This window comes from Danaus plexippus, chromosome 23 (assembly GCF_018135715.1).
Source record: "Danaus plexippus chromosome 23, MEX_DaPlex, whole genome shotgun sequence".
Lineage (NCBI taxonomy): Eukaryota > Metazoa > Arthropoda > Insecta > Lepidoptera > Nymphalidae > Danaus > Danaus plexippus.
The window spans coordinates 4,453,379-4,479,762 of NC_083551.1; the positions used below are offsets into that span (position 1 = coordinate 4,453,379).

Here is a 26,384-nt window from a genome sequence, read left to right on the forward strand (position 1 = left end):
AATCTATTTTACAATACAAATAAGCTTTCATATATTGCCTTAGATCGGTTGCTCGTCCGCTTGTAAACTATTATCGCCTGAATCAAGTGAAACGATATATTTTTTATGTACATTTTATTATTTTTAACATTTCTCATAAAATATTATTACAGAATAAAATACTTTTATATGGCCGTTAGTATCACACATCTCAGGATTATCAAAGTAACATCCGCGCACGACATCACTTGTACGGTATAAATGCTTCACCAACTGCCACTTGTGCCTTCGGACTTCGTACCATATATTTACAGAGCTCGCCACAGCTGACAGACGGTATCACAAACCAGCGGCTTCGGACTATTTACAAATGTTTGTATTCTCATTTAAAACTAAAATAAACATTTTAACTTAATCTCTCGCGTTATCTGACTACTGGATTGACTAAACGAAGGTAAATTATAATAATTACAATAATTATCGTACATTTAACTTATAACTTTCTGTTTTAAACTAACGCAGTGGTTGTACAAAGCATTCGGATGTGCTCTGAAACGAAATGAACCGAGGAGCTAGTGAGGTGCTCATACACTTGTTATTCTGGATACGTTTAAGGCAACGTAACCAGCGTGCTGTGCTGCGTGCTGTGTGCTGAGCAGCGACAGTTGCCTGAGTATTGTTTACATGAACTTAACCTAAGCTTGGACATATAATACTTGGTCCTCGGACACGAGGCGCTTTATATTCATTGTAGGAATGAATGAATGAACGACACTAAGATTACTATGAAGGTGATTGTATATCTGAATGATCGAATGCATCTCGACCTGACGTTTGATTCAATGAATGTCTGTGTATGTATGAGTGAGTGAGTGAGTGAGTGAGTGTCGTTCATCCGCAGTAATGGTTGAGTGCGGCCATGAGCGCCAGGCCCGCCAGTAAGGCGGCCAGGTGCTTGGCGGACTCGAGGCGGTCGTGCTCCCGCAGCAGCTCGGGCAGCACCGTCACCAACGCGATGTGCAGGAACCCGCCCGCCGTGAACGGAGCGATCCATGACGTGCGGGCCTCTGGGAGACACGAGAACGTTCGTTAAGAAAACTACGGAATCCATTCTGGTTCTCATTAAATTGTACTGTAACGTGGATTGGATCACTTCCTAGTGTCAATTCCGGCGGGAAAATGACAACAGATGTACTCATTCAAATGTAACAGACTATAAAAGTTTCCGATTTAATTAACCGTTCATACACCTCTTGTATACACTATATAGGACACATTGTGGTCGTGGTCACCTTACAGAATAAAATAACGAGAGAAATAATCTTGGAGAATATATATATGTATATATATATATATATATTACCGATAGCGTTGCTAGCTCCGCTGAACACGACCGCCGTCATAGCCCCCAAAAGCCCGGCCGCAGCCGTCGCCTTAAAAATAAAAAAAATCACTCGTATATTAAAAAGTATAAAATAATAATAAAAAATTATTTGTATTATTTTTCATTATATATAAACTAGATTTTACCCGCGACTTCGTCCACATTGGATAGTTTTTTTTTGTATAGTAGTATGAAAAAACCTAAGCTGTACTTTTTTGAATTGTGCCGAGATGGGATGAGGCCATACTAAGTGTGACTGTCATAGGTTAGGTTAGGTTAATACATTTTAAGAAGAAGATAGGTTACTGCAATACATTTTTATATACGATTTTTTTTTGTTTTTCCTTCCTTGGCCAGAAAGTAATTCTTCCCATGGGAATGCGTTGTTTTCTCACGGTCAAAAGTAACTCATGTCCTTTCTTGAGTCTCAAAGTATCTCGTTACCAAATTTCATTTAAATCTGTTCAGCAGTTTAGGCGTAAAAGTGATCGGCCCGCCTGAATGTTCCCATGGGATGCATCATTTTCCCGGGCTAAAAAGTAGCGTATGTCCTTTCTTAGGTATAAAAAATATCTCCATACCAAATTTCGTGCAAATTGTTTCAGTAGTTTAGGCGTCATTGAGTCACAAATAGACAGACAGAGTTACTTTCGCATTTATAATATTAGTATGGTTATTTTCATTTTAAAAGCGAGCAAACGCCTGGTCGGTCCAGCGCGCTGTCTCCGGGACCGCGTGTATACATCAGCTGTACTAACGATCTGAGCTTTCGCCGCCTCCCACCTGGAGAAGCCGCTCTTGAGGAGGATCGCGAAGTCACCGACCTCGTGAGGGATTTCATGGACTGAAACGTATAGGAATCATATATATATATATTATAAGTAACTTTGCATGTTTTTTATATTATACATAGCATAGAAAAATATTTTATTTAAAATTGTTATATTTTTTTGTTATGTTGATATTAAATCAGCTATGAATAGTTGAATTAAAATACAAGACATAATGACAGCTGGACTCGGAGCGCTGCCTGCACCACACCATAGCCACACCACAGCAGCTGGTATCTAACTATAAATTGTTAGTATTATAAATATTTTCTTCTATACTAGTTATTGGTCGCGACTTCGCCCGCGGGCCCTGAACTCGCTCATAGATACACATGCAGGAAGGAAATAGGAGGTGGAGTAACAACTGTCACACAGAAGGACCTGCCGTGGAGTACTGCTGTAAAAACTACACGGAGTTCCCGTGATGAATGCTACCCCGTGTCCTATTCTGATGTCTTAGCTACGTTACTGCAAAGTTAAATCAAGATCTGTTGGATAGTTTCAGAGGAGGTCAGCTAACCGAGTATAGCGAATGTAGTGAGCAGCCCCACTCTGAAGCCCACGAGGAAGGAACCGCCCACCGCCAGGCCGTGGGTGAAGTTGTCTATGGAGTTGGCCATCAGGTTCAGGTAACCCGCCACCTGGAGGCAAACAACACACGTACCATACAGCTATATAGTAAGGAACTTCTCAAATATATATACAAAGCTCAAGAACTGCAAGTGTTCATACTGTGATAGCAAAGTTTTAAGAATATTTTAATGACATCTCTCTGTAAGCAGCTTCTGTCCTGGTGCTGGCGGTCACAGCTCATTATTTTGTCCCTTAATTTACCCTTTATATTTGTTCATTTTAATTAAAACCTCGTGGTCACAGCTTTAAATGTCATAATGTTATTATCTTATTGAAGAAAAATGAACGGAAATCTGACATTTATATACTTAATAAACCCACATACAAAGTTTTAAATCGATCTATTAAGAAATTTAAAAAAACACTTTTCCCCCTCTTTTCTCAATTGGCTAGTAGGGAGGGGGGAATTGCAAAAATCTTTTCTTAGTGGTAATCTATGATCAAGACCAACACACATACAAAATCTGTCTACGATCAGTAGTTTCGGCTGCACGTCATCAGTCACTAATGGATATATATATATATATATGTGTATGTGTGTGTGTGTTATACATTACATCTTTTTTGTCGTTCTTCTGTTTGTTCATCAAACTCTTCTCCCGAGCCTCCCTGAGCAGACACCTGCCCATCCACCTGGAGCCCTTGTACCCGCAGGTGGATACAGCGCTGCAGCACACTGCATCACCTGCAAATATATAACAGAGGATATATATATATTGAAATGATAAAGATTCCAACATTATTAAGACAATAATATTTTTTTTGCTCTAATAGTATGAAATTGCATTGAAATATTTTTTGAAATCTAAGAGCTGATACACATATCGTGTTGATATTGTCCCTCTTCCAATATATTCCAGTGTGTGTGCAGCCTTATCCTCTGTATTGGGCCCCTTATAACCAACCTTTTGTATTATTATTGAAGACACAGGTCTCCATCATCTGTTTGTCGGTCAACGACCCGTTTTCCGTGTGTCTCTTCTGCGCTCGTAACAGGATCTCGATGTCTTCTATCTCCACGGCCTCGACCTTGGGATCCTCCTCCTCCGAGCTGGCAAACAGCTTCTCGACTATCACGAACACCAGCATTCCCACCAGAACCCATATCCCACACTTCATTGACACCTCACCCCCTGGAATTAGAATTACTGACGTAATAACCCACCGAGCGATTGTAATGGTGTAGCGGGTTTTGATGAAACAAAAAAAAATTTCTCTATAAATAAATTCAACTTTCTTAGGATATATAGTATAAGGTTTTTTTTTTTTGATGACGCAGAGAATAGTATAAGGTCCTTCAGCAAAGATCAATGTTTTGGTTACTTTATATTTACATGTAAATTAATAAATATAAATACATGTAAATTAATAAATTAATATATATATATATATATAATTAGCTTAATATAATTAAAGCAATCACACGATAATATTTGCCTGCGATCTATTACTATCAGTCATAAATTTTAATGAGCCATTCTTATGAGAAAAAAGTATTAGTAGTAAGTAGACTTCAATAGGAATTTCTGCAATAAAAACTCTTTAGAGAATAAACCAATAGATTTTATGAAAAAAAAAAAAGTTCCAAAACCATTTTTTTCTAACTTCGCAATTACATTTCCTCATACTAAACAGTGATCTCTAACATGTAAACACGCGTAGTTTATAATCGCTCGGAACACATAACCTCCACACAAAACAATCAAATATCAACTCTATTATCATAAGTTAATGATTAATTTCCTCTGTATTTAACACATCGTTTGGAACACAAAACCTCAACGTGCCAAAAACGTGTCGATAAAAATTATAGAAGTCACAGACTTTTATAATTATCGAGAATAAAATTTTTCTTTATGCATCATAATATAATGGAATATGGATCATGTTATTGTAATAAATAACGTTTATTATCTCAGCCGGTACGTGATTAGTGAGGCGATGTCCTCTCTGTTATATTTATAGGTCTGTGTACTATTTATTATGTCAAAGCGTTAGTGAAGTTATTGGTGCTGTTAATGACATTGACGAACGCTGAATTAATTTTTAAGGACATTTACAAATATACAGAAGAATATGTAATTTTTTTTTAATTTATACTAATTTATTTATATAGATTCGGTATAATATATTTGTATTACGTCACACTTAAATAGAATTCACATATGTATAGAAACGTGTCCGATTAAGGTTTTATATATGTTTGTATATATTTATCTCTGAAACAAATGATTCGATTATAAAAATCATATGATATTTCCCGGTTTAGTGTAAGTTAAGGACTTGTATGAACTTGAACCTCGACACAAATATGTATAACAAATTTTAATAAATTTAGTTGCAGCGATGAACGGGAATAGACAAACAGACGTACACAAGACACATAATTAAAATGACTTTACATTAATATATAATAAAAGCGATTTTTATGTAGCAAACCAGTACCTTTACTGCTCATCATGTCGTGATGCCATGCCTCCGGTAGCAGGTGAAGGAACACGTCTCCCAGCAGACCGCCCACAGCAAAGCTCAATAGGATACGGAGAGTCGCAGCGCCAGCTGTAAGAATAACAACTTGAAACGACCACCGCCAGCATGGGGGCGTTAGAGAGATCGCAACCAAACAATTTAATCAAATCAAACTAATATTTTCGGACTAACCACGCGTTATTTTATTGTTTTTTTTTTAATTAAGTGTATTTGAGACTAATATTGGAACGTTTTCACTGTACGTATCAAGTTAAATACGCACTCGTATTAAGAGAAAGATTTGTTTGTTAATGGATATATAAGTAAATATTCGCTGTGTTTCAAACAAGTATTATATATAGAGATTGCATTACGCCTCATTTATCAATAGATGTTGTATTTGTATTACTATACATGTATATGTATACATTATACTCTAGAGTATTCACTGATAAATATATAGCCCAGTGTAAATAAATAACTTATTATCTTCTTATTTATAAAAATTTATTACATTGAACAATAACAGTATCAAGTATGTCTGTTTTCTTTCTCAATTCCTAAATAAAGTGCGTCTTACGTCTTGTGTTTGTAGTGTTAAAACTCATAACCTCTCTTTAACCAACATCTGTGTGAGTTTGTTATATTTATGATGATTAAATAATTATTTAATGTAAAAAACCTTAAGACTTTTTTTTATTGTCAAAGGGGGCAAACGAGCAGACGGCCTACCTAATGGAGGTAGTAATAAAGATTTCGCGGATGCGTTGCCACCCTTATTTAGGGCAGACGGAGAGGATAGGTGGGAAAAGGGAAAGGGCAAGCGGCTCTCCCACTCATTGAACGAAACGCAGCTGTATAAGACTACTTCACGCCGATCTTCTGTGAGAGAGTGGTACTTCCCCGGTAGAGCCAGCCCATGTGCGAGCCGCAGTAACTAGACCACAGCTAGGCTCTACCACCATCAAACGTGTTCACATTACTCGTCTACAATCCATACGTTTATGTGATGGGAAATAATTTTAAAATATACAAGTATTAAGAATTGAATAAAAATATATACATACAGGTATTGATTGTATCGATTTCTTGTTCATTGTTATCGAGATATTGATTGTCGATTAATCGATAATTTATAGATTATTATGTATATTGGTTCGAGGTACGTACATAGCATCGTGTATATAATAATATTATGAGGCTGCAGTTTGTTTGAAAGCTGAATAAAATGGACAATCAAATTAATCTATTATCTTGCAAATGAATTAGAAAAGTCGGACATTCGACATTCAATTTTCACAAACAAAAATTACACATTTCTAACATTATTATTATTTTTTTTATATATTACATCCATGCATTATATTATATTTATTAAGTGAAATTTTTATTTTGTTTAACAGTGCATGAAATCTTTTAAATTAGGTACATACGTATATATATAAAATAGTTTATAATAGCTCTGCGTAACGTCGAGATAGTACCCTTCGTTGTCATTGTGAGCGGACCCCCCTGTATATACATTAGTTAATTTATTATACATCAATATTATAATAGATAGATTGGAAACATCGCTACTGCTATCTAATATTGCTTTTATCGTGTCACTAACATAAATATATTGATTGTATAATTGCTTTATCGATTATTTGATTTTTTTTATCGCTATAGTGTTATCACGGGACACATATTGACCGACTTTAACGAGCGGAGGTTGTGATTTTCAGCTGACTTTGAAAGAGGATGTTTATAAGTCTATATTCTATTGTATGACAGTCGTATATGAACGAACGAAATAAAGCGGAACTTAATTTTTAATATTAATAGTATTATTTTAGTTGAAATACATATATATATAATAAATATAAATTATAAAATAATAATAAACGCGTATTATCCGAAAAGCTTAGTTTTATTAAATTGATAGTTTATATAGTTATCAATTAATTTAACCTGTAACCTAAGGTCACGTCAACCTCATAGCGTCTTCAAGCCCAGTCTTACCAAATTAAGATAACCTGGTAATATTCCGCAACCTGACACACTTGCTTACATAAGACCAATGACGACATATCAACTAGCGTTACCTTTCGTATGTTTTAACTTATTAAGAGTAAGTCATGAGTAAGTGAAGAGTAAGTGAGAACGTGAGTTTCGACTAGCAGTTTTTATCGGTCATGAGTCAGGTGTCCAAGGTCGCGGGGTTACTTCTTATCACGGTGTGTTCCCTCTCACGTATTGATAACATATGATAAGGTATTTAGACGCGATGTCCTCTTGTATCTGTTATTTGACATGATGATCGTAGCTGTATCTCGTTTGGGCATGTTCCGTAACAGCGGAAGGACATACTCGGAGTATGTGATCATTGACTATTGAGCTCATTGATAAGAAACTGCATTAAGTTTGTTTATTAACAGCAAAAATGCACAAATCTATGAGTATGAAAATACTTGGGAATAAATTGATTATTATGAACAAAAATATATGGGATTTAAGATGTTCCTAGAACACTATTGGTGGGGATCTGACTGGACGCGAAATGTGAAGCCTCTCAACATGACACGATAACTATACGAGGGTTGCAAGAGATCGAGCGAACAAATAATATATAAAGAAAAATTAAATTAACTTATTAAAAAAATAGAGCTATTGATATTCTTCTGATAATTGTGATTCCGACGATCGGCGAGCGCGATGCAACCAGAATTTAAATAAATTAATTTAATTGTTGAACTATTTACTATTAATTGGTTCGAGTGTATTGTAAGCAGGGCTAACAAATATTGACATGACATTAAAGACATATCACACTTAAAAACTCTGTTCACTGTTCACACGGAACTGCTGAAGCAGGCCTATTGAGAATGAATAGTTTTACTTAGAAGTTACAGCGCGACCGCGATTACACCGTCATTCTCTTATTATTTAATTAACTACCACTATGACACCGTCGCGTAACACGATCTTAAATGTTTGTATCAAAACAAAATAATTATCACAAAAGCAAGGGATATCAATTATAAAATAGAATTATACGCTGAAGAGGTCATGTCTTTAAAATGTTAAAAAGTACTGTGCTAAAAAAATGAACACTTGTGTGTTTTTTCTAAGGCTTACATGATAACAATGACGTCACCAGGTAAACCGATCTTTTACACTGTGTAGGACTTTAGAAATGCTCGCAAATATGTACTACATGTGACGTCATCAGTCATTGGTGACGTCACATGGTTATATGTCTGAAGTTTTTTGCATACTAGTGAATTTTAATTCCGAATAACGTAAATAACGACTATTAGATTAGAGTTATTACCACAACTTGTCGAATTATATACAAAAAAACTCAGTCCGAGCTGTTAGTCTGTCAAGTAATAAAATAAAAGTAACCAACAAGGCTGTGTGATGTACAAAAAAGATTTCCTTTGTGTCTAACCTCTGATTTATACAACGTCCGTGATTCTTAGAACAGACAATCTTAAAAGATAAAATCTCATTCGAGATAAATGTTGTGGAATATGGAAATTTAAATTTAGGAAGAGATCGATATACGTCCGATAAAGAGAAAAATACTATCTAGGTATGTATATAGAATTTACGACAATGGTCTCCTACGGAGCATATTACGTGATTTATTATACATATAACATTCTAATATTTTTCTGACGTTTCGGTTACTTTGCAGCAACAGTGATCACGGGCAGACGAGATGAAAATGCCTGTCAGTTAGTCTTGTTGCTTGTCGTCTACCGGCAACGATATCTTTCTAGCAGTAAGGTCACGGACATGAGGTGATCCCAGGTGTTAGATTATTGAGAGGTATCATCTCATTTGAAGTTAGGATGCTGGACGCTGCAGACGGAACGAGTCACTACGGTTCGACACACCACAGAACCGCACTCGTGAAGACAATATTATACCGAGATTAATTCACGAAGCTATTAAAAATTAATTTCACACCCTTATTATTTCTGTATTCAAGCATAGTATTTAAGATAAGTCTGTAATCGTAATCATTTGAAACGGAATGACAGAGGCGATCTCACGTTAAACTAGTTTTTGGGTGTTATATAAAAATATAAACAATATATATATATATATATATAGGTTTTTAATGTTAATAAAGAATTTTTCTAGCCCTTGTATAACATGAATAATATATTATTTGTTGTTAAAATCTTATAAAGTTAAAAGTAACAAACCAGTTTCGGAGCTCGAACTGACATCTTTAAACAGTAACAATAAAATTAAATGGAATTTCTAATGCTGCGTTCATGATGAGATGAGATGAGATGAGATGAGTTTCATAGTTTTATATTAAATTTTTAAAATATTATAAACATTTGAATATTCATTGTAACATCATGAATCTATACTGAATGTTTTTTTGTATAGAATAACAGTCACTAACCGGCGACTCGTTCGAGAACACGACTCGTAATAATGAAAAGCCAATAATTTAGTAAAATAAAAACTATATCACTGTAAATTTCCATGAAAATAAGTTCAGTGGCGTTGCGGAGAGACGTAACAGAACGATAGAAGACTTATTGGATTTAAATAGATATATGATATTGGATATTTAAAAGGCGTATAATAGAAGCGTTACTATGTGTTCGCATCGAAAACTAAAAACACACAGTTTGAAGTTTTAAATTCATGCAACTAGTACTAGGTTTACTATAATTTCGATCGTCACACTACATACGGAGCGTTAGCAGTTTGTCAGTCATAAATCTTCTAACAGTATAGTATTAATTCAGTCCATTGAACGGGAAACGAGAGACACTTCGTATGTAGTATCACGGAGCAGACTTGTACTAAGCATACTATTCACGTTTCGTTAGTTACAGATTGCGGCTTGTGTAATATATTTCAACATTCAATTTATCTTAAATAGATAGCAATTGATAAATACTTTACAGCTTTAGAAATAAAATAATACATTTTAAACATTATATTGATAACTCGAGAGAATTGAAAATAAAAGTTTATGACGTAACATGAAGCTTTTTCGATTCTCAAAATTACTTTAAAAATTTAAAGAAAAATCCAATTATATCTGGCCTTCATAATTGTTGTTATTGTGATATTGTATCACTCAGTGGGAAATCAACGGTAGAAAGAAAAGCCAATTAGATATTTAAATCCACGTATTAAATTACGGAATACGTAACAAATACTATAACTCAGATATAAATGAGTGTTAAAACTATGCAATATTTAATTAACTAAAGTTACGAGCATATAAATGTCGCTGTATACTTAAAGAAGCTAGTGAGTATAATCCTACAAAATAATCTAAATCAAGACGAATCTAACTCCACCTCACACCACCTATTTACCCCTACTCTGAAACCAGCTGTAATGCAACATGCGATAGTTAGCCGAAAATACCAGCATTTAATAAAAATATTACTTTAATAAATAAAATAATTGATAATTCGGACCAAAATTTGACGTAGACAAAAGAGTCCATTTTTTTTATAAAATCTTAAAAATAAAGTTTTAAACTTTAAAGCACAGACAATGATCTGTTTTTTTAAATTCTATTTTCATATAACATTTTCTCGAGAATATATTAAAAATTATGTTTTTATGGTGTTAATGAAAATATAAACATATAGACAATGAAAGATGTCTTTAGATTATTTATACATAACACAATAAAACAAGCAATTTTAAAGCAATCCATACAAACGGAATGTTTTTCATACTTATGATAGAAATGACTTTCAAACTCTATACTGAAGTATTATCCAATTATTAATTTTATGTTCTGTTTTATTTATTATATATGTGTGAATTTTATTTCCCCCTTTTTGTATAACCCTTATTTAACTGGTTATATTATTTAAAATATGGTAAAATTACACCTTCAGATATTTTTATATTACTAGAGCCGCAGCCAGTATGTAGTGTTAGATAAATCATTCACTTTTCCCAGTTGAGGAATCGAGTCTTATTTCTTTTTTTTTTATATAAAAAAGTATATTTTTTTGACATATATACTGAAAGTTCAAAATAGTTTTTATATACATATACTGAAAGTCCAAAATTAGAAAACAAATATACTGAGTATACCACTTAATGATAATTAAGGTAAGTTCACACTTGCACATATAAATATTTTACTGTAATAATGAAAAGAAAAATATCAAATCAAATCTAATATACACAATAAATAAGTTATGTTCAGTAAAACATAACTAGTAGTTACCAAAGCTTCCAAAATTTTATTTTATCTTATATCAACTATACCTTAACTTAACTTGAACCGCCTGTAAGATATCTTTATCATGTTTACAAATAAAAAACACATGATGTATAGTGTTCCGTTCACAGAGGAAGTAGCCTGCTTATAGACAAAACAGTGAACATTCAGTTATCATACAAAAAAAAATATTGTTATAAAATAACATATATTAAGATTCCAATTGTGGGCTAATTATATTATAAACCAAAGTAATAAATATACTGATAATAGAATTATATATATATATATATATTGACTAGTATAGTTATATAAACTTAATTAATAAATGTATTATGTAAAAACATTTCATATATTTAAGATGTAAAATATATATATATCTTGATATAGTCTAACGTTTAAATTTCTACGAATTATTGCTTTTTCATTTATAGTGAAACTATTTTTGATTCCATAGCTTTCGTCCTACTTATGTCGTACATCAATTATCACAGTTTATTTATATCAAGAGGAAACAAAGACGTCGTTGTCACTTATCGTCTTTGTCCGTACACACGACGAATTTTAACACAACAAAATCTATGAATTATTTATATAGTGCATAAAAAAATATATTTAATAAACTTACCGCCGTCTTTAAAGTTGGCAGTTTCATCGATGGGTATGATTAGCAAAGGCAAGATTCCACTCAAACCGACCAGAACTGATGCGAGAGCCGAAAATAACCAGGGATGTTCGTCTAATTCCTCCACAAAAGTATAAAAATATTCAGGTAAAAATCCCGCCATTAAATTCTCCGCACTCGCCATTTTAATAAATATTTAATTTAATATTATACACCAGAAATTTTTTGGCGCTAAATATGTCTCGACTGCAGCACACTATATTTCTTTATAAAGTTTTTCCATTATAAGTGAAGATTCCGGCAGACGTACTAATCTACACTGAAATCGAGTGCGTCCGTTATCTCCACAGATAGACCATTAAAACATCTCCGCTAGTGACGAAATTATTTTAACATTTAATACTCAGTTATTTTTTTAAGCAGTACATTAACTATCAAAATCAACGACAACACAATATACATTAATACAGTGTCAGTTCAAATAATCGAATAGCATTAGCAAATGCCAAGTTATTACGTTAATTCCGTCATTGTTTATTTTGTTTCAAAGCGAATGTCAATTGTCATGGGACATCCGAGAAATCGATTATCATTCGAATATTTAGACATGAACGATATGCTTTAAATAAAGCGATTATATGAAATCGATTGTCTATGGTGAGACTACATATTGTAAATATTTCTCTATATATTTAATTATATTTATAAAATCATTTGTCAATATAATATTTTTATAATATTAATAATTTACTCTTAAAATATATACTTTACTTCCATACAATTTCAACTCACTCGAGTAATATATCGGTGGAATAGTTCGAATAGATATTGCCATGCTTATCAAATGGTATATTTTTTGTGGGGGAGTGAATGAGAAGGTTGAATGAATATTGCTCTTAGGTCCAATCAAATATTGATTGGAATTACCGATTAATTAATGAAAACAAAAAGTCAATATTTATTTAAGTAATATATAACAACGATATCCTGTTATATTTAACTACATTTTAAAAAACTTCTAAATAAAAGAATAAATTTTTGTTTTGACATAAGCGCTCTTAAAGAAAACTAAGAAAATTTTGTAACCATTTATTCAATAATTCTACAAAGAAGAGATTGAAGAAATTTATGTTTTAAGCTATTTTCTGTACCTTTCACAAAAATGGTCATATCAGAATGTAATCAAAAGTAACTTTTTAAATTTTTGAACCTTAATAAAAAATCTAATTTATAAGGCAACAAAATAAAAATGACCCATTGCCATTCAAAGTGCGATAACCCACTCAGTGCCGGCGTAAGGGCCACTGATACCCCGGACGAAAATATTGTGACGCCCACTTGAGGGAAACAAATTCAAGTGTTAGTTTTTTGCTGATCCCAAGTAAAATTATATTAACAATTTCATCAAAAAAAAATGTCAATAAAAAATATGCATATGCACAGAGCGTAGAGGACAGTTCTGAGGGTTTGCACCAGGAGAGGCAAGAGACTCCAACTTCAGACCTTGGCGCCCCCCCGAATTTGTCGCCCTGGGCCATCGCCCCATCACGCCTCCCCCTAACGCCGGCACTGAACCCACTAAGTAATAGTTGTATTGAAACCATCATAAAAATTGCATTGAAGCTTAATAAGTAAAATATCTAATCCACAGACTTGTTAATTTACTTTTCTTTAAATGTGTGGACAAGGAATAAGATGTAATTTTTTTTAAATACTTAAATTGAGCAGCAAAAATTCAAATACTTAATATTTAACCCCGCGATACAACAATATTTATAAAAATATATTTGAAAAATCGCTAAAAAATAGTGATTTTTTTGTTTCTTAATTATTAATAAATATACATTTTGGACTTTCTTGACGTCTTCGAAGATTTTTTCTTTTTCTCTTCAATTACTTCATCATTAATTCAATTGCCTTCGCCTCTCATCTTCTGATAATATGTTTTTTTTAACTTTTGTGTATATAAAATATAAAAATAAAATACATTGGATATTCAACGATTTCATCTAAAAATCTGGATTACCATTATTACATATACATATGTTTTGTGACACTATAATGATGTTGAAGATATAAAGGGACTTTTTAATTTTAAGAGTTTTTATCTCTCAAGTACTAATTGAATTCCTTGTATTGGACCTATATAAAAGATTAATAATTTAATCCCATGTTTGATCTTTCTTTTTTTTTTGGGAAATAAAACATACTGTTGGCAACATTAATCTCACAATCAAATGTCAATTCTGCTACTTTATGGTCAGATCAGAGTGACAAATGACAATTAATATTTACACAGATGGCGTTTTGTATTTTATTTTAATACACTGTTTTATTTATCGTTTTAACATTTAAATAATTAAAAACAACCTTGAAATAACCTATCGTTTAATATAAATGTCGTTCTTCGTTTAGTAGTAGAAAGAGATATATATATAAAGAACTATTGTTTATTTAAAAACAGTTAATATGACATGGATATTTCGGACCTTTTTTAGTCAATACATGACCGGTTATAATATATAACTTTCATATATTTTCTATAAAATACAGTCTATAAATATAAAAACACGTTTTTAATATTTTCAATAACTCATCCTCATATTTTAATACGAAGTCCGACTATATAATATCCTTAGATTATTTTAATTTTTTTTCAGAATATTTTCATATGAAAGATGACCAAGAAGAAAATTTTACTCTAAATAATTATAAAGGTTAAATGAAACTAGTACTATTCGGATTTACTACGCGGATTTTATTATTTAAAAACTACATAATCCCGACGTTTCGGTTACTTTGCAGCAACCGTGATCACACACCTCGTCTGCCCGTGATCACGGTTGCTGCAAAGTAACCGAAACGTCGGGATTATGTAGTTTTTAAATAATAAAATCCGCGTAGTAAATCCGAATAATATTAGTTTCATTTAAATGAATACTCGCGAAAATCTTAGATCTCATTATTATAAAGGTTACTAAATCTAAGACATTCGCTTGCATTAAGTTTTTCGGATGTATTTTTAATAATATTTTTATTATTTGAAAAAATCCGAAAATCTTAGTTGTATTTATGTAAAAGTTAATTACATGTAATATTTTATATGTAAATGGTGTATATATAAATGGTCACAGAATTAACAATCAATGCATAGCAAGAGATTATTTTAGGATCAAAATAAAACAATATTATAGTTCTTTAAATTTTTTATTTGTCATATTATTACAATTTTCTGGATATATATATAAAAAGGACTTTTTACACGGTTTTTGTGAAGACCTTATTTCCTTATCTAGAAAAAAATATATATATTAAGTAGAGTTCATATACAAGACTGATTTAAATATTACCTCTGGTTCAAAACGGAATATATATCTTGTACTTAGTGGTAATCAAGATAAAGTTAACTAAATTAATAACCGAGTGTATTCAAAGACGGCCTTATCTACCATTACAAATATTTCTATTATAAGTTACTAAATCAAATGTAAGGAACTTCAAATATATTAATATATTTATTAACAATAAAATGAAGCGGTCAATGATGCCATAAACGTTGAATATAACACTTATAGTTAAATATATGCATAAATAACACACTCGGTCGCTGCCGTGACACGAAATGCAATACGAATCGTCTTGGCATCAGTACGGTACAGCCCAGTTGAAGCAAAATGCCGTACTTATTTTGGACTGCCAATTTAAATCTGACGACATATAAATATATACATGAACGGAGCTTGTAGACTACATAATATTTAACAACGTGAGCACAGAACGTGATGACACTTTGAACACTGTTTCGCGCCAAAGCGACGCGAACGACGCGTCGGACGTCCAGTGCAATAACTGAATTGTGTTGTGGTCGTTAAATAATTTAAATAAAATGGATTCCTGGGGTATATTGAACGTTGACACCGCGGCCGCGGCCATATCTAGAGATGATATGACTTCTAGTTTTCGACGTAAACAGACTATGGTATGTTGTTTGGTGACAGATTATTATTTGTATAAAAAAAAAATAGGCGATTATAATATATTTTTATATATTTTATTGTGTTTCGAGTTTCTATATTTTATTTCAGCGATTGGTAAGGTATTTTAATATCCTTATAATTTATTTACCTTTAGATCTAAAAAATAGTTGTTGGTGATCGTTTAACTAAATACATATAGTTATACAAAATTGCAGAAGGCCAAATGACCATAGGTGATAATAATATTATGTATTTTAAGGCGAGGGTTCTGTTAGATACATCTTATTTATCATCCCACAAGTCACATACTAGTTTCTATAATCACTGAAATTATGAAAATGCAAGGTAATTTAAATACTGTTCTCCATAAAAGAAAGTAATACAAATATATTTTGATGAGAAAATTATAATATTATTAAATTGTATGTGACAATACAAACTACAGTTCAATTGCTTTTACAATACGAAGACGATCATTTAAATATATGAATAATTACAATTTGCGAATCACAATCTATATAAAGATGATATTTTTTATAACGTTACTAATGAATACGAACTTTTTTCCGTTCAAAATATTAAAAATTCCACGGATGGCTACCGAAATAAACATTAGTTCATCGTTCCATTAAAAATTTCTTATATATAATTATGACGTTAAATATTATCACAAAGTTTCAACATATTATAAACGTGGTTTGGATACACACACGATCTGTCTTTTAAAATTAAGTATTAGAACATTGATACCCCGATATAAACTGATTAACGATGAACAATGAATATAACTCCGTTCTAATGGCTGTTTATTGTATATATCAATGTTACATGGTATGTTCTTCGAATGTAATATGAAGATGATTTCGTAGAACAAGTCCTACCAGTTTTCGCCATAATGGTAACTTATGAATTATAAATAATTCCTTATTTGGTTGGAAATTTAAAAAACCATAAATATCATTTTGAATACCGCAAAATGATGACTAAATTTAGAAGTAAACAAAATTGTTTAAAATATTGTACTCAATTTTTTTTCTATGAACTGTAAAATTGTTTATAATATTTGATTAAAGTTTAAATTGTGGTAACATTAAAGTAAAGTCTCTGTATATGTGGAATAATTGTATCCTAAAAATATTTTTTGTTAGAAAAAAAGAATTACAACACGAAGACGTGAAACACGTCGCAAATTTTATAATCTAAATGACTACCCACGTTTGATATAAACATGGATCTTTTGAAAATATTAATATATCCTCACTTCATGACTGCGGAATACTACAAACGAAAAGTGTCTTCGAAAGCCATTAATCCTTATAGTAGAAAACTGAAAACTCCTCCTTCATATGACGACGTAAACTTGTTCTAAAGGTACAAAAATAACGAGGTATATGAATGATTTTCAGTTATTTATTAATATAACTTTAGCCGTTTCATAATTAACGAAAACTACTAAGTTTTTGTGTACCTAAATGTTTCTATGACTGTCTTGCATCAACTTAGACGCGGGACATTCACACTGTATTTGTTAAATGTTCACAGATAATGCTGTCAGTAGAAATATAGACAAGACTTAATTTATTTTTTCAAATACTTTTTTATTATGAAAACTATGACCTTTATTATTACTGCGTCTTCTGATAATTTAACAATATGCTTCGTTAAGTTGTCAACGTCACTATACACGAAGCGCTAACAGATTTCCATTCAAAAATCTTATCATATTATAGTATTCACGTAGGTTAAATAGAGAAACAAGGAACGCTTCGTGTGTAATAGAACTTAGAATAAGCATACTGATACGAAAATAGTTCAAACGATTTAAAGCAGGTAGCTGTGTAAAGTGTATTATTACATAAATTAACTTACATATTTCTATTTTATCGAGCACAGTAAGTATAAAAGAAAGATTCAAGTGTATTACAATATATTATAACGTTTCAATTATCAGCGAAAGAAGTGCGGCTTACAATATTTAGTAATGAATATCTTTTATTAAATATTATCGTCACCAATAGCGTCGGGATTAAGAGTGTCAGTGACAAATTATAATTGTACGATTTTATTTTTTTTTGTAAATGTTTTTACGGCTCTGGATACGAGTAAAAAGTTTTATAAGTTTTATAATTGTACGAGGTCGTTCAATGTTACCATATTAAAAGCTATTATTGTCATTGTTGATTGTGAAATTTACATCTTTAGATGAATCTTAAATTTTTGCAACTGTTAAAATTAGGTTAGACAAAAATTTTAACAAGACACATTATTATTTACGCAATAAACTCTTTGTTGGAATTCAAAAATTTTTGTATTTCCAAAAATAAATCACACTTTTAGTTTTTCTTTTCATTAATTTTATTACTATATAAAACTATATTTTTGCATTTAAATCTAAAATTATTAGGTGCACATTATATTTTTAGGTCATTATTGAAAAGTATTAGTTGATTAATACAATGCGAGTCGTCAAATTTATGGACATACCTAAACCACTGCTTGTTATAACTAATAATAAGATACGTGGGGCAGATGTTTAAAATTAGGTTTGTAATTTATAATGATCAATTTCTAAATCTGAATATTATAATCTTCTGAATATAACGCTGTTTCCTCATGAATAAATAAAAAAATATTATTCATATAAAAGTCTCCTCTTATATACCAAAGGTATTGTTGTTGTTGTTTGTTTAAAATATGGCCTTCATCCGTGCAAAGTCGTGCACAGTATATTCTGCCAGTGTCATGTTGAATGGAGGAGACGCGATCCGGGATTAACTTTTGAATGTAATAAAATTTAACAGACTCGACTGAAGTCACAATTAGGAACTTTGTTGGTAGATCTAAAACAACACAAATTCAATTATATACAAAACATAGGAGATATATACTGTATATATAATATAAAACTAAGACTTATACAAATGAAATTAAAATATTTTATACATTTTGACAGCTGTCATCATAGTTGACGTTGAGAGACACGTGTCACGAATCAAATTGAATTAAAACGAATTGGTTTCAAGGAATGTTATACGAGAATATAATTGTTGACGTCATTACAAAGAATATGGTGATATGAACACAAATTTATACTAAAACTATATAATTGAACTAGTTTTTAGTTTTTTTTTTACTTCTATAGACAAAAAAAAAGTTAAACGCATTACGATGTTGATAAACAACTTATAACAAACGTTGCGTCAGTCCTGTGAGAATCATTAAAGATAAAAGTTTATTAAGAAAATTTAAGAATCCATAAAGAAAATAATAAATTAATTGCTATAACATAAGTAAATAATTCATATTTTAAATAATATATTAGCATCGAATTTGTTACAATGTATAAAAATATTTATTCGCGAAAGTGTTCGTTAATGAGTCATCAATCCAGGAAATACCTAATGTCTTGCCAATACGAATTCAAGACATCAGACGGGTCAAGAAAATACCAGACAGCTTTACGACTTTAGCTCCTAACAACCACAGAATTAGACTTATAATTGCATATATTAGTGTCAAAATAATTCACATGCCATTTGCTTAAGCTGCGATATCTGTAATCACTCAGTGCTTCCAAAACGCTTAATGGATTTCAATTTATTTTATCGAATATATCGAGATCCGCTTAATGTTTGTCTGAACTAATAACGTTATGGTCTACATATTTGCGAACGTACATTATTGTATTCTGTATTTAAATATATTATTATATAAGATATAGAATATTTAAAGAACAATAAGGTTTATTGCAAGAGTAAAAAATTTTTATATTCCAAATTTAAATGCAATATAGTACATTCAGAATTATGCAAAACTTTTTTTTTTTAATGAAAACCATATAAAACCTCTAAACAAATCGTAAATCTAATCTAATTCACTATTATGTTATACGCCTAAATAGCGCCAAACATCGCGTCTCAAAATAAATATGATAAATTACATTATAAAAGATCATTTATCTATTTTTAAATGTGATCGTTTGTATACAGGATATAACAATGCCGTTTCATCCGGAAAAAGACTTCCACTTGCAGATGCTAATGCTTCTTATTAACTCAGACGTTGAACCCCAAATTGACGAGCCCTCCGATGAGGAACCGACCCCTCCTCCCAGGAATAAAAGAAAAAAACATGTCAGTTAGCAACACGGGCTGTGGATTGTGGAAAGAAATGAAAATGCTTAAAATTCATTCACCCGAAAACGCACAATTCAAATTCGCCGCCATGTTGTTTCTTGAAAAATATATTAACGTCATTTACAGTCTAAACTAATATAACAAATAGACATAAAATGTATGTTTAAATAAATATATATATATAATATTATATCATATAAAAATCATTTGTGATTAAAAAAAAAAGTATCGAAACGACAGATTCCTGTTTTGTTTGGGACAACTCCCAGCTGGTTCCAAAATTAAACATAGCTTTTCATATTATTAGACCGTGTTGGAGACCGCGCATGGAGTCATCAGTGTAGTTTGAGGCATTTCATGTGCATTTAAGTGTTTATCTGTAAGTTATGGATATACCGACGGATGTATGGGGACAGCTGGCTCTCGAGGCGAGTCAGGTTTACCTGACCGAGGGCGGACAGTTGAGAAGTCCATTCGCGAATACGGTAAAGTAGATAAGTCCCGGACTGTCTGATTATTGGTTGATAGATATAAGATATCTTGTTTTATAACTTATAACATATTAAATACTGGCGATGCATTATTATTGATGAGAAAGAAGGTTTAAACCGAACATTCTTGTTTCAGACTATAGAGAAGTTACCAGACAAGGTATTGCTTAATATCTTCTCGTACTTGTCCCACCGTGAGATATGTCGTATGGCCACCGTGTGTAAGAGATGGCGAATGGTGGCATACGACACAAAACTATGGACGCACGTTAGTTTGAGACCCGAAATATCTGGACTCCATGTTGGTTAGTATTAACTCAAAATTAAATTATAAATTACAAAGTCGCAATACTGTTCAGTTGCATATATGTGGCTAAGTAGTGAATACACGATACATTTGTAATAAGAAACTCTAAGGATATAAAAAAAGCTCCAAATTCAATTTAGTCATTACATAAACAAACACTTTAGAGTTTAGAATGATGTCAATTTGTTTTTTTGTAAATGTTTTTACGGCTCTGGATACGAGTCTTTTTGAGCCTAAGTTTGCCAGTTAAAATGCTTCTGTTCAATTATTTCGAATTTACATCTCACAAATATTTTTTTTTATCCATTAACCATCTTATCTATTAATAATACTGAAATATTTCTGATATTACATCTGCTTATTATATTTAGAAATACATACATAATTTATAAACTGTACAAAATGTAATGCAGAAACATAGTATTACATATTTGCTATTATTTTCTCACAGGCTCACTGGAGTCTCTCCTTGCGTTAATATCAATAAGGTTCGGACCGTCTCTACGATACATAGAGCTGCCAATAGAGTTGATAACTCACACAGTATTACACGAACTGGCCGCTAAATGTCCTAATTTAACTCACATGTTATTAGACTTCAGTACAGGTATGTTTTTATATTAAATATTATTTACATGATTAAAATATAAAAATCTTCTTGCCATTTTTTGTTTATTCACATTATGTCTTTTTATAACTACGTATATATTTCAGCCATGCAGCTTCACGACTTCTCCGAGATGCAGGCGTTTCCTACTAAGTTGCGTTATTTGTGTATTTGTCTGTCCGAAGTTATCTTCATGGAAGGTTTCATGAGGAAGATTTACAATTTCATAAATGGACTGGAAATATTACATTTAATAGGTGAGTTAAAGACGATGAGATGAGATGAGATGAGAGGAGATGAGATGAGTTGATGGTCTATTTGAACTACAACTATTTTATATTAATAACATACATAATTATAATATACACAGTGACCGTGTGTGACGGAGTAGCTAGCTTAGGACTATTTTGTGATCAATTTCTTGCGATTTGCGCAAGAATAATAACAGAGACTCCACATTAAAAGATTTATATTCAAACTTAAAAAAAAAAATCATTTCACAATGTTCTCGCACTTAAAACACTGATAGAATGAAACCCCGCTCACGATTATGCATTTTTAAAGACATTGGCAGGAGTTTTTAAAAATTTAAACCTAATTTATACCTAAATGCGTTTGAAGTTAAATCATAACAATATGATGATTTCTGAATCCACAAACGCCCATATACCTTAACATCAATAATATAACGAAGGTACGTACGAGAAGGTCGAAGAGGAGGAGGAGGAGATATACGAGGTCATAAACGTTCACAAATTAAAATCAGCGACGCCCAACTTGAGGGTCATTAACTTGTACGGGATCAACTTCGTGGACGACTCACACATAGACGCGTTCAGCTCCAACTGTATACAGGTGAGAACGAATCATCGAACAATAAACTTACTACGAACGAAGATCCGTCATTCATTCGTTTCATATCAATTTATTTTGACGTGCGATGTGACGTCACTAATGATGTGACACTTTCATATGATGAGGTCTGTGCTTCTTTTACACGCGGGACTCGCTATAGCCTGTCGCTAGTTTATATGAACGTGCAACAGATTATATATAACAAATATGTTTCCTAACTATAAACAATATACTGTTTATGAACAGACACTTCCGATGTGTGAAACTTCGAACTTCCACTTTTGGTAGTTGGTGAATATGTCTCGCTGTATTATTCATTTTATGACATTCCTAATGAAAAATTATGTAAGAAAGTTCGTGTCGTTAAAAACTATCAAATAGATCGATATTTTATACATCAAACTATGTTATACTGATTCAAACAAAAACTTAAATGTATACGACATTGAGTTATAAATACACTCATATTATTAATAAAACGAATAGTAAGTACCTTAGTGATGGAATTCTTATTAGAAATAGATTTATATATATATATCCAGTCGCCATGGATTAAATAACCTTAGTTTGGAGACGAGAAGCTAATATCTCTAAATGTCACTGTCACTGTCACTTGTAAAGTATAAATCGTTGAGATCATGTGATATGAATTGTTGGCAACATTATTTGTAACTTGTATGATTGATTAAAAGAATCAATGAGAACTACAAACATTTCGAAGTATGAACACTTTTAAAAATGTTTTTTTTTTCTTTAATTTATAAGGTATTTTTGTTTTTTGAAAAGAGCAATTTTTTTTTCAAGCGTTCATTTTAAAAACGCAAACTTTGTGTCCTTAATACCAATTTTCCCTACCATTTTCATCAAGGACCTTTCTATATCTGTACTATATTTAAACAAAAACGGTGATACGTTGATTTTTTTTGTTGCCATCGTACTACGGCGACGCATTCTAAGGGACAATTGTTCTTCAGCTGGAATGTCTGGCCGTGAACTTCTGTAACAAGGTGACCGGTTCCACTATGAAGACGTTGTTCCAGCGCTCCAGAAGACTCACCTGTCTCTTGATGCACGGATGTAGTATGTATATTACAGTGACAGTACACTAACCACGAGTTTTCAACGCCGTACTGGACACGGAGATTTATGAACGAACAATCGAATACCGTTGGTTTATAGTTAGAATTCCACAAACAATTTTTAACGATCTTACTTACGACATCTTCTTTATTAGCTGATATTTAGTTATTTGTTCTCTATCTTTTTTGTTTTTACTAAAACATTATCCACAACGTATAGTCAAGTTACGCGCCATGTTTAACTGTTAGACCATTTTGCTGTGATAGTTTTCCAGCTGTATGCTCCTTCCAGGTCTCCAGTCAGAGAACGTGATGCAGGTGGAGTGGGAGAAGTCTTCCATCCAGGAGTTGGACGTGACCGCCACGGACCTGTCGACGGAGTGCCTCATAGACATGCTCACCAGGATACCGAGCCTCAGGTTCCTCTCCGCCGGACAGATCAATGGATTCAACGACACCGTGCTGAAAGCTTGGATGGAAGCCGGCACTGCCAGGTCAGTGAGAAGAACGGGTTAGGTTAGGTTAGGCATGTACCTACTGACTTGAGCAATCTTTACATTCATTTATATTATTTTCTAGGTAATGATAAGAGTTTCACAGCATCCTACGAGGATGTATCACAGGTCGAGCTTATACTTGTTGTTGAACTGAAAATACTACAAATTTTATCGTTAGCAGGAGCGCTGGAGTAAAATTATTTGATGGAATATTTTCGTTAAGTAAATTTCCGCAGGGACGACTTAGGTCAATGTTTTGGCAAAGAAATTTCTATTTACCTTCCTTGTAATTTTTTATACAATAACAAAGACTTTTCATATGTTTAGGAAATTGCGAAAATAAAAGCGACTTTAGAAAGTAACCAATCACACCACGAAGCTATCTGTAAACAATTTTTTATTGAGTTCTCGATATTTTTTTATTGCCGCTCCGGAACTGAAAATGACAAAAGAGTACTATAACCGCGTGACAACCATCTCAGCTACATTCAGTACAACGCATTAATGTAACTCTTTGTCTCCGATCCAGTATTGACTGAGTATCCTGACTGACATTACATTTAAAACATTACGAACTCCCGAAGCGATAGAGAGGCGGAGATTACTCTTAAAGACCTTAGATAAGTATGTATAAAACCAGCCGTGGCATCGTAGGAACCTCGTAGCGCTGGATGTGGACGCGTCAGACAACCTGTCGGACGAGGCGCTGCACCGGTTCCTGTCGCGCCACGGCGGAGCGCTGCACGCGCTGGCGCTGGCCGGCATGCCGCACATCACCGACCAGCTGTGGCAGAGCGTGCTGTCGCTCCTCACTAACGCCAAGTGAGTTTGGACTAGTGTTCATAGCGGATGAGAGTTACCCAGCACATAACCAGACTTACATATATTACATAGTGTTCCAGGTACAGTTTCAGATTTGCTTTTCAATGTTCAGCGTTACTTCCACTTATGTTCTACAAGATGGCTGAAGGCAGTACTTACTTATAGTTTTCAAATACAAGTCGATATTTAAATGTCGCCATTACAAAATGACAATGGCTCAGTGTTATAATTAATTATAATCACTCATAAAAATAATTCTAAGGATTATAGTGTGTTGTTATGAGTACGGCACAGATGGCGCCACTTGTAACACTTGCTCTTTATTGATCACCAGCTGGGAGCAGGACATCATTTACACGTTTAAATTTAAAAGAATTTCAAATATCAACACAAGTATAATTTTATAAAATTAATAAGACATGTTTTCCAGTCTCTTTGTCACACGTAGCTCTCGATTAGTACTTTGTAAGCTCAAGTCTCCCGCCCGAGACCGGACGCGAGTAATTTGTTTATAATTTAAATGACACCAGGATCTTAATCATGGGAACACAGGAGCGACTCGGCGTCAACATCCACGTCGACCAGGTATGAGGCAACATGTATATACTGTATTGATTTTTTTACTAACTACGTCCTACAATAATTACGTTTCGCAGCTGATGGACGGTATAGCCAACAGCTGCCCCAACCTCGAGAGGCTGGAGCTGAGGTGGGACCCCGAGAACCTCCGATTCAGCGACAAGAGCCAGAAAGCTATAGACATTCTGCGCGTCAAATGCTTGAAACTCAAGTGTCTCGTCCTGAGGTAAATCATTTGTCCACAACTTCCGCCGCCGCAGCTCTGTCTGTCTGGCGCTCCCCTGACCGCTCCTTGACCGCGCCTTGTTTCCGCCCCCAGCGACGGCCGCTACTACGAGATAGTGAAGGCCAACTTCGAGCGCGCGGACCGCACCACGGTGGTGCGCACGTCCACCAACTGCCGAGTGTCCAACTACTACCTGCTCTCCAACTACAAGGACCTCATATTTAATTGATGTTCCTGTCGGAGCTGACCGAATTCCTATATGTTTTATGTGTTACTAATTATTTATTGTTTACTATAATAAACAACCAGTGATTTTATAACATTTCACAATTGTAGGTTAAATAGATATTTATTAAAATCTGCTGTTATATATATAGTTCAAATAAAGTTCAACTAGTCAAAGAAAAAATACCTTAAAGTGTACAAAGAATTTAAGTAATTACTATTGTATAATTTAATAGGACGAATACTTTATATGGATAAGGTAACCTATCACATGGCGTGAAGAGTAAGTGAATATATACTTACTTACTTAGATTTAACAAGTTGTATAGAAGAAACGAAAAGCTAGACGTAACGAAACAAGCGGCCCCTGGCGGAGCGCCGGTCAAATATTTATTGTTGCTCGTTGTAAAATACTTATAAAAATAAATTCCTATAAACTGTCTCGTCTT

General features: G+C 32.8%; 2 protein-coding genes across 4 annotated transcripts; one reads left to right on the forward strand and one right to left on the reverse strand.

Moving 5' to 3' along the window:
- Window positions 1–22: 22 nt before the first annotated feature.
- Window positions 23–12,659, reverse strand: LOC116774735 (zinc transporter ZIP13 homolog). The gene is made up of 8 exons (XM_032667475.2): window positions 12,138–12,659; window positions 5,272–5,385; window positions 3,732–3,959; window positions 3,384–3,511; window positions 2,714–2,834; window positions 2,122–2,207; window positions 1,343–1,412; window positions 23–1,046 (listed from the first exon to the last, which is right to left on the reverse strand). The coding sequence occupies exons 1-8, from the start codon at window positions 12,316–12,318 to the stop codon at window positions 871–873; spliced, it is 1,104 nt and encodes a 367-aa protein (XP_032523366.1). The 5' UTR covers window positions 12,319–12,659; the 3' UTR covers window positions 23–870.
- A 3,188-nt stretch (window positions 12,660–15,847) lies between these two features.
- Window positions 15,848–26,375, forward strand: LOC116774802 (F-box/LRR-repeat protein 2). Of its 3 annotated transcripts, XM_032667562.2 has the most exons (12): window positions 15,848–16,113; window positions 20,101–20,244; window positions 20,875–21,043; window positions 21,497–21,652; window positions 21,760–21,909; window positions 22,347–22,507; window positions 23,482–23,587; window positions 23,879–24,080; window positions 24,738–24,905; window positions 25,436–25,490; window positions 25,562–25,710; window positions 25,804–26,375. In XM_032667562.2, exons 1-12 carry the CDS (start codon window positions 16,021–16,023, stop codon window positions 25,937–25,939), a joined length of 1,689 nt encoding a protein of 562 aa, XP_032523453.1. In that variant the 5' UTR covers window positions 15,848–16,020; the 3' UTR covers window positions 25,940–26,375. The 3 variants fall into 3 exon arrangements, with proteins under 3 accessions (XP_032523453.1, XP_061379976.1, XP_032523455.1); XM_061523992.1 differs by lacking the exon at window positions 20,101–20,244 and having other exon boundaries at window positions 15,865–16,113; XM_032667564.2 differs by lacking the exons at window positions 15,848–16,113; window positions 20,101–20,244 and adding an exon at window positions 20,511–20,732.
- Window positions 26,376–26,384: the final 9 nt, after the last annotated feature.

Coding starts and splice junctions, on each gene's coding strand:
- LOC116774735 (XM_032667475.2), bottom strand. CDS start 12,318: ATGGCGAGTGCGGAGAATTTAATGGCGGGATTTTTACCTGAATATTTT. Junction 5,386..12,137: donor TGCCAACTTTAAAGACGGCG/GTAAGTTTATTA, acceptor TTATTCTTACAG/CTGGCGCTGCGACTCTCCGT. Junction 1,413..2,121: donor AGGCGGCGAAAGCTCAGATC/GTTAGTACAGCT, acceptor TTTATTTTTAAG/GCGACGGCTGCGGCCGGGCT.
- LOC116774802 (XM_032667562.2), top strand. CDS start 16,021: ATGGATTCCTGGGGTATATTGAACGTTGACACCGCGGCCGCGGCCATA. Junction 16,114..20,100: donor TTCGACGTAAACAGACTATG/GTATGTTGTTTG, acceptor GTTTGTATACAG/GATATAACAATGCCGTTTCA. Junction 21,044..21,496: donor AATATCTGGACTCCATGTTG/GTTAGTATTAAC, acceptor ATTTTCTCACAG/GCTCACTGGAGTCTCTCCTT.